The following is a 9,561-nucleotide window of genomic DNA, read 5'->3' as shown; positions in this document are numbered from 1 at the left end:
GAGTCTTGGCGTCGACTCGTCGAGTCCTTCTCTCTAAATCAAAATAAATGAATAACGTAGAATACCTGGGAATGCGGATGTTACAGAATCAGCCTCCACACTCTATTGCGCTCAAATTCATTGAGCTCTTCCTGCATTGCTTGTACCCAATCGGAATGATCGAGAGCAATCTTAACTGTTTTTGGCTCAATCTTGGAGATGAACGAATTAAACATGCAAATTTCCATTTTGTAAAATAATGCAGTCTGATTTGCTTTTTGTTGAGCTCTAAATAGAACACCTCAAGAAGTTGAACCAATCACTTGTGATTTAGGATGATCTTTTGTCCACTTTGCCAAAGGAGGGTAGTTCGGATCAGAGGGTGGATCCAATTTAGCATTTACATCTTCAAATTTCGACTGAGCATTTGAGTCCTTATTTTCACCCTCATCCCCCCCCCCTCTGTAATGGTGCATGTAGCTTAATATTCGGAATCAGCTTCTCCCCCTGGATTGGAGTGTCTAGGATGACTTCGGGATTTGAATGATCTTCCTGGATAGGTGAATCGTATGTGGAAGTTGAAGTTAAACCATCCCCCTGAACAAGAGCATTAGTAGCTTGTGGTTGTGGTGGTTTTTTAGAGGTATTCGGAATTTGAGGCTCTATTTCAAGGTCTTTGGCAACATCATCAGTGATCTTCGGTTCATCTTCCTTCTTATCTGCGGCTTTTGATTCCGAAGAAATCGCCTTTTCTAGCTCATCAAACAGATTCATGAATTCTTCGTAGAGATTTGAAATAGGAATCGTCACCGGATTTGTCGTTGGAAAAATCTCCTCAGATTAACAATCAATCTTCTAATACTTCTTCATATAATTATCTTCAAACGTGACATAATAGGTTTCTTCTATATTTTTCAACTTTTTGTTCAGAATCCTATCTGCCTTCGAAGTAAGAGAGTACCCCAAAAGATCCCTTCGTCTGCTTTCACATCAAACTTGTTCCGTTGCTCTTTAGAATTGGAGATAAAACACCTACAACCAAAGACATGAAAGATATTGACATTAGGTTTTCGTTTATTTAGAATCTCATAAGGAGTTATTGAAAATATTTTATTGATGAGAGATCGATTTTGAGTGAAACATGCAGTTCCCATAGCCTCAACCCAGAAGTAAAGTGGCATGTTCGCAAAAGATAACATAGTCCTTGCAGCTTCGCAAAGAGACCGGTTTCGTCTTTCAATGACTCCATTCTGTTGAGGAGTGTAAGGAGCAGAGAAGTTATGAGCAACTCCTTTTTCAGACAGTAATTCTTCAAACACTTGGTTTTTGAATTCCAAACCATTTTCACTGCGAATGTTCCGTACTATCTTTCACAATTGAAGCTCAATCTGCTTGATAAATTCCTTAAGCATGGAAGTTGCATCTGATTTCTGTTTAAGAAAATACACCCATGTAAATTTGGAAAAGTCATCAACAATAACTATAATGTATTTGTTACCACCAATACTCTCGATGGCAGAAGGACCACAAAGATCTATATGTAATAGTTCAAGTGGCTCGATCACTTTGGTGTTGATGATAGTCGAATGACTCTTCCGACTTTGCTTTCCCAGCTCGCAAGCAACACATAGATGTTCCTTCTCAAAATTAAGAAGAGGAAGTCCCCGCACAAGATCGCCAAGGACAAGTTTGTTGATGCCCTTGAAGTTGAGATGCGAGAGCCTTCGGTACTATAACCAACTGTCATTCGAAGATGCTTTCGTAAGGAGGCATATTGAAGGCTTTCCTGTGATCGACTTTATATCCAAAGGAAACATCTCTCCCTTTCTTTTGGATTTCATAAGTACTTCCTTTGTTTTCTTCTATAATTTCAGATCCCTCATCATCGAATGATACTTTCAGCCCTGTACCTGCAACCAATTGAAAGACCTTTGGTTTCATCAGAGTTATCAATTGCTCCTGACCAAAAGAATTCATTGCAACCATCTGCATTATCATCATCTACTAAGGACGTTAGTTTGGATGTCAGATTTTTGTCCAATCTGGTTTTTACTAAAACTTGATTGGGGACGGTTTGTACTTTTGGAAATATTGTAGCTTTTTCTTTTAAAACATCCGAACCCTTATTTTCAACAATACGAACATATTCAACCGAGTTTTTGGAAATCAAATTTTTCTTTGGTACATCCTCATTTTGTACAAATGTCAAACAATCAATCTCATCCTCTACAGAGATCTCACTCATTTCACTTTCGTCAAATTCAGAAACATTTTCAGCATTGAAAGTTTTTTCCGAACTCAATTTTGTACATAAAGAGTGAAATTTCTGTATAGTATTAGATTTAATGTGTTCTTTATCATTTTCATCCAACATCTGATTCAACATGAATTTATGTTCTTTGGACTGAATATATGCTTCAATTTTGTCAAGTCCAAATTTGTAAGATTCAGAAACATCCTCCAAGGACACAATGGATTCCTAGTTATAGCACTCTGCATCGATTTCATCCTCTTTCAATTTGAGAAAGGGTAAAATCATTTTGTGTACCTTTTTCCCTATTTCACAGTCAATATGCAGTTGGGTAATGTTAAAATATAACCGCTTAGCAATCAAACAGAAAACATTTCTTTGTTTTAAAAGCGCTAAATTGTCTCTTTTCAAATAAATAACATCTCTAGACCTAGTTAGCTCTAACTCCAACTTCTTTATCCACATCTGTCTCTCTTCACTCTTGTTTGTTATCTTGCTGATTTGATGAGTTATGTTAGAATTACTTAGACGTGTTCTTTTTAAGCTATCACTAAAACTAGAGACAGTAAAATTAAAATCATCTAATTCAGATTCGTAACGAGTGACTGGAATATAAAGAGACTGGAGAATAGATTGTACCTTACTGATGAATCTCTCACATTCACTGACCTGTTCTGAAACAGGTATTGCAGCAAAACAGTTGTCAGAGGCATGCGTGTTGTCAGTGGCGTATCCTCTCTGATTCAAAACATCACTGCGAACCATCAAGCATCTTCCCTCATACTCAGGGACTCCATACTTTCTTACGAAGCATCCACCATGCGTGGGCTTCCGAACTTCCTCGTCTTCTGAATTTGTTGACCAGAGTTCAACACGTCCAAACTCATCATCGTCCTCCTGCACAATCAAAGCATACTTAGCACTATCAACACTTTTTTTCTTTCTAATCTCTTCTATCTTTCAAAGATAGTAAGCTTCATCGTCTTCTTCATCCTTCTTCTCACTCATTCTTCTCAACATACACTCCCTGGCCAAATGATTCTTGACATGACAATAGTTGCAGTCATAGCCGGAATCTCCCATCAGCTTCTTTTCTTTCTCCGCGTCATCCTTTTGAGAGTTGTTAAGGCTCTCATCCTTTGCTTTGTCTGAACTGTAGTTCCCTTGTCAGTTCCTATTTTTGAGGCATCCAAAATTCTTTTTAGCAAACTTTCTGGGATTTGACACAACAAAGCGTATTTTTCTTTTGTAAGTTCACAATATGAGAGATCAGACTCTGAATCTTCTTCTGCTATCTTTTTACCCTTTGCAACTAGGGCCAACGAACCCATACTAGAAACAAGCTTAACATCTTTCGTCACTTCATCTTCATGGGATCTCAGAATTCCCACAAGTTTCTAACAAGTGCAATCAACAAAACAGTAAGAATAAAGAATAAAGAATAGTGACAAGTGCAATAAAAAAATAGTAAGAACAATGAAGATCAAAATGGTTTCGAATGATTAGATTCTATAGCCTTAGAAGAGTTTAACAAGAACTTCTTTGTAAAGACTATGTAGGGAAACACAACTCGTTAACCCTAAAACGGTGCATGCATGGACTATAAATAGTCTAACCCTAATATCATTAAACCAAGGGTGGACAGGCCCAACCCGTTACAAAATGGACCATTCTAGTACAAAACAATTGACACAACATTATTTATCCTAACATTTAGAGCTCTTATTTTTTCTTCCCGTTTGATATTTGGGTTTTTTTACCATAAAAGACACTACATCTTGACTCAGAGGGTGTTCGGGATTGCTTTTAAAACAATTTTTGACTTTTAACTTTTCTAAAAAGTCAAAAAATGACCAAAAGATGTTTGACTAATGAAAAAGATCTTTTAAATTAACTTTTAGTGTAGAAGGAAAAGTTTTGTTTTCAAAAGTCACAAATCCTATTTTTTTGTAACTTTTGAGACTTTTAACTGAAAAGTTGGCTTTTACCTAAAAGCAAATACAAACATATTTTAAAATTTTCTTTTGGAAAAACTCATTAATCAAAAAGTCCTTTTACAAAAAACACTTTTAATATTAAAAAGTAATCCCAAACACCCCCCTTATTTGTTTTCAGACCTAATTTTTTTTCCTTTAAAAAAAGACTCAACTTTTACCTAATACTTATTTTTTCAACCCCCATCCAGTTACCAACAAATAAAGTAAGTTTTTTTCGACTCTATATTTTTTGTTATTTCATTAATCAAGTTGGTTACCGACATGTAACCTATATCCAACCCTAAGCATCATTCATCTAAAAGAATAACTGATTATAAAACCCTAGTTCACTTATATTCTTCTTATTGTTGTTGTTGTACACCATATTGGATCTCATGAAATGCCTTCTTTTTCAAGCTAGAAACATAAAGGGGGTAAAAAAATGTTGAAATAAAGTTTTGTTAGTTTGAAAATGAGGTTCCTCTATTTACCTCTTGTCCCAATGTTGTTTTCACAAGATTAATTTTGTTTTTAAATGTTGTCCCAAAGCTATTTGCACAAGGTCTGTAGTGTATAGTTAAAATAAACATATCAGAGCTTGTAAAAATTGTCTTTGGTCAATATTTAAAAACAAAATCAATCTTGTGAAAACAACTGGGGTAGATGTGCACATTTTAAACCAATTTTTTTAATCGAAGGAAAAAAAAACCTAACGTGTTAGGTTAAAATTGTTGATTTTAATAGGTTTTGATAAATATCTAAAAATCAGTTTTTCCCAGATTTTTCTACTATAACTGAACCGATTTTTTAACCGAAAAAAAATGCCAGATTTTTTTATTGCAAATTTACTTCGGAAAAACTGACAAATCATAATTGATAATAACTAAAACTAGTCTAGATAAAACAAGTTTTTTTTAAACAATTTAAAAAAACAAAATCAATTCAAAACTAATATATGTGTACCTTTAGGAAAATAAATAGAAGACCTTAATCCTTAACATAGAAAAATTCAATTTCAACATTCTAAGCTTGAAAAAGAAATCATTTCATGTAACATAATATGGCATTACAAGAATAAGAAACTGGAACATGACCTAGGATTTTAGAATCGATTACTAATTTAGGTGATCGATGTTTAAGGCCCATGTGATTTAAGGGCATATAGGTTAACTGTTGATTGTGGACTCTGTTAATGAAATAATACGAAATAGATTAAAATTGAGTTTATTTTGAAAAAAAATTAGGCCTAAATAAAAAAAATAAAAATATATGATTAAGGAAAAAAAACCCAATTGGTTGTTGGTTTAGATGGAAAAAATAAATAGGTCTAAACCTCTCTCTCTCTCTCGATGTGTGTGTGTGTGTGTGTATATATATATATATATATATATATATATATATATATATAGAGAGAGAGAGAGAGAGAGAGAAAAGTTTAAATGAGAACCCTAAAAGGTTAAGAACCATCTAAGAACCATCTAAGAACCATCCTTATTAAATTTAACCCACTTTTAACATAATACTCGTTATATTCAAAATCAGATCTAGACTTGGATTTAGTCTCTCTCTCTCTCTCTCTCTCTCTCTCTCATAAAGCTTCAATAACTCAACTAATGTCTACTTTTGATTTCCACCACCGGTTACTCCTCAACCACCGCCACAACCACCGGGGACAACGATTCGACCTCCGACGATCACCACTGTCAATGATCTGGTGACCGTCGCTGTTGATAACGTCAAACCACCATCATATCTATAACATCGATGTTAGCTACAACCATTACAGTCGAACCTAATCCTTAACTGTTTGCGACGAGCATCTAACCTCCGACGACCTCCATTGTTGTTGCTTCGGTTAACCGTCTTCATAACCATCGACGTCAGCCTTGTATACCTTCAGATTTGTGAGTTATGCTTCATTTCCGACCATGACCCCTGACCTCTCCAAACCACCAGAAAACATTGTGTCGCTTCTCTCAACCTTTCAGATATAAAGCCAAAGACGTCGGAAAAGTCACCAACTGCCATTGATCTTTCAGATCTAAAGTAAAAACACACCGCTTTATCGTATTTGGTTAGATCTGGTCAGATCTGATGTGTTTGGTGCAATTTCAAGCGTGGATCTTGTTAGATCTGAAGTCAAAGGCACAAAGATTTCTCAGATCTGGTTAGATCTGTTCATATCTATAATAACCAGAGACTCTAAGAAACATGACAATCTCAGATCTATAAATCACATCAGATCGAAAACAACATGCACACAAGGTGTTTGATGAAATGTTTCAACGAGATCTGTAAGTTTTTAATTTATGAACAAGTGTTCAAATTTTATATTAAGCTATGAATTGATGTCTGAAGTGTGTATTACACTATGAATTCTAATTTTTTGATGCATTAAGTTGTGAATTTTAGTATTTGAAAAATGAATTAAGTTTTGAGTTAATATCTGAAATGTTTTATTAAACTGTGAATTCTGAAACTTTTGTTATCTAGATTTGAATTTTATACATGTAAATGAGTTGCAAATGTAGTGTATTAAAGTATGAATTTTGTATGTGAATTTTATTCATACTTTAATATAATAAATTCATATTTTAATACATATAAATGCCTCTAAATATAAGTTTTAAGTTGAGAATATAGATCTAAATATATTATTTTGTGTATTAAATTGTGAATTTATTGTACTTAACTGTGAATACGTTTTATTAAACTGTGAATATTTTATCTGAAGTTATAAATATTAGTTTTAGGTTAACAATATATAACTTTCATGTGTATTAAATTATGAATTTGTTATATCAAGTTGTGAATTTTGTGTATTAAACTTTGATTTTTTTTTATTAAACTGTGAATTGACTGTATTAAATTGTGAATGTTTATCTGAAGTTATAAATATAAGTTTTAAGATAATAATATTTAACATTTATGTGTATTAAATTATGAATTTGTTATATTAAATAGTGAATTTTATGTATTAAACTATAATTTACTATACTAAGTTATGAATTGACTGTATTAAATTATGAATTTTTTATACAATTTTGTGTTAAAATAATAATGATTTGTGTATGAAATTTTCTATTGTCTTTACTGTGAATGTATTTTTTTTGTTTTTGTATAAGTACGAAAGAATGTATTAGTTTATAGATAATTATTTTGCACTAAATTCAAATTGAGGGAATTAATATGTTTATTAAATTGTGAATATAGTATTTAAGCTGTAAATACATGACTTTATATAAATATATGATTTTTTATGAATGATGGCTGCGACGGTAGCACAAGATGGTTGATGGCAACATATGGTGGTGGTGATAGAGTTTTAGTTTAACTTATAAAATATGTCAATTAGTGTAAAATAGATTGTACTGCCTCCGTCCCAAATTAATTGTCCAAATTTGACTTTTGAAGTATTTATTCTTCAACTTTAACCTTAAATATTTTTTCTTTTTGATAATAATACTTGATGTAAAATATATGAATGTATTGTATTTTAAATGTCTTTTCATTGTTATAAGTTTTATTAAGTAATATATATCACAAACAAAAATAGTTAAGGTCAAAATCGAAGAAAAAAAACTTCAAAAGTCAAAAATAAACAAGTGAATTTTGTATATTAAACTGTAAATGGACTATATTAAGTTGTATTTTAATAACTTGTGTGTTAAAATAAGAATATATATATATAAATAAAAATATTATACTATAAAAATTACGAATTTCTCTTTTTTCATACCAAAATGACAAATATCATGATTTTTAACATATTTAATAAGTATTCACAATAAATGTTATTTATGAAAAGGGGTTCTTAGGATTCTTAATCTCTCTCTCTCTCTCTATATATATATATATATATATATATATATATATATATATATATATATATATATATATATATAATTTTATTTTACTTTTATTATTATTATTTCCTGACAACAAATATATGCTTTTTTTGTCTTCTGTATTTACCAAAGTACAATCCCTAAAGCATAGCATCTGAATCGAATCCCATAAGAAGCTTCATTAACCAAGAAATAATTCGTGTGTATTTTTTAAAGAGTACTTGTTTATCGTATTAGTTAATCTGACTATTGACATCCCAAAAATCAAGAAACGATAGCTAATAAAAAGATAGATAAATAAATAACCAAGCAAAATGAGTTAAAATGTATCTTCGTTTCTAAATATAGAACTCAATAATTATTCCAAATTACAGAAAAAGACATAAATTATCAAGAATTTCCAGATTACTTCACTAAGAGCAGATGAGATACTTCCCAGTGATGTCTGCTACCGCCAAGAGTTCCTCTGTAAATTTGATGAATAATTGAAGGGTAATTCCGGGTATTCACCAAAGATTAAAGCTTCTTGTAGATCTGTGAAATCTGACACCTTTATTACTCCAATATCTGTACATTAAATCTATAAACTGAAAAAACAGATGAAAAGGATATTGATTAGTAACATAGTGGTGGCGCCGGCAAGTGACACGGCGGAGGAGTTAGGCATTGGAGGGTTGTAATAATAATACGGGTAGTAATTCATAATTGGGTTCGGTGGTGTTGAAGTGGGGTAGTTCTTGTACGACGCCGGTGGTGGGTAGTAGTAGTAAACTCCCTGAGATGGTGGTGGTGGAGAATAGTAGTAACCACCTCCTGTTCCGGAAGTGGGAGGTGGTGGAGAGTAGTAGTAGCCGCCGCCGGTAGAGGTGGGAGGAGGAGGCGGTGGAGGGTAGACTGGTTGCGGCGGCGGTGGTGATGGTGGTGGTTGTTGGTCGCATGGGTTGTCACAGGCGGCACACATTGTGCATTCGATCTGGTATTTTGAGCCGACCCATGTGGTTGTTGGAGCTGCGAGTGAGAGGTGAGATGCTAAGAGGATGAAGAAGAAGAAGAAGAAGATGAAGATTGAAGTGTTGACCTTTTGACTTCTGGCCTCCATGTGAAGTGAGAAGGGAAGTGTGGTGGGTGTGGAAAGGAATGGAGGCTCTTTATCCTTGAGATTTGAGGCCAACCAATATAATAAGGGCAACCCACTTTTCATCATTATTGAATATGTGTGCATCTATGTAGTAAATTTAGTTATCTGGCTGCTTTAATTATGTTTTGGTATTTCATTTGATATTATTAGTTTCTTTAATATCAATAAATGGATCAAATCGATTTATTTTTAAAATCCACTTTTTATATTATGTGTGTTTTAAATAAAACTTGAACCTTCAACATTATAAATGAAGGCATGTCATCATTTTAATCGATTTCATGTTATTTACTTATGTAAGTAGACAAAAATGTTACACCTTTTTTACAACTAAGTCTTAAACTTGTCGACAAGTTAGTAAATTGAAAT

At 32.8% G+C, this 9,561-nt stretch overlaps 1 protein-coding gene across 1 annotated transcript; it reads right to left on the bottom strand.

The window, feature by feature from the left end:
- Nucleotides 1–8,369: 8,369 nt before the first annotated feature.
- LOC145057711 (uncharacterized) lies at nt 8,370–9,273 on the bottom strand. The gene has a single exon (XM_079005587.1). The coding sequence runs from the start codon at nt 9,256–9,258 to the stop codon at nt 8,635–8,637; it is 624 nt and encodes a 207-aa protein (XP_078861713.1). The 5' UTR covers nt 9,259–9,273; the 3' UTR covers nt 8,370–8,634.
- Between the last annotated feature and the right edge of the window lie 288 nt (nt 9,274–9,561).

The sequence above is a fragment of the Lactuca serriola genome, chromosome 6, assembly GCF_051521515.1.
Source record: "Lactuca serriola cultivar US96UC23 chromosome 6, Lser_US96UC23_V15, whole genome shotgun sequence".
NCBI lineage: Eukaryota > Viridiplantae > Streptophyta > Magnoliopsida > Asterales > Asteraceae > Lactuca > Lactuca serriola.
Note: the sequence above shows the minus strand (reverse complement) of the source record. Positions and strands in the feature narration are given on the sequence as shown.

Bases quoted from the DNA above. Each gene is read 5' to 3' on its own strand.
- LOC145057711 (XM_079005587.1), bottom strand. From the start codon at position 9,258: ATGATGAAAAGTGGGTTGCCCTTATTATATTGGTTGGCCTCAAATCTC.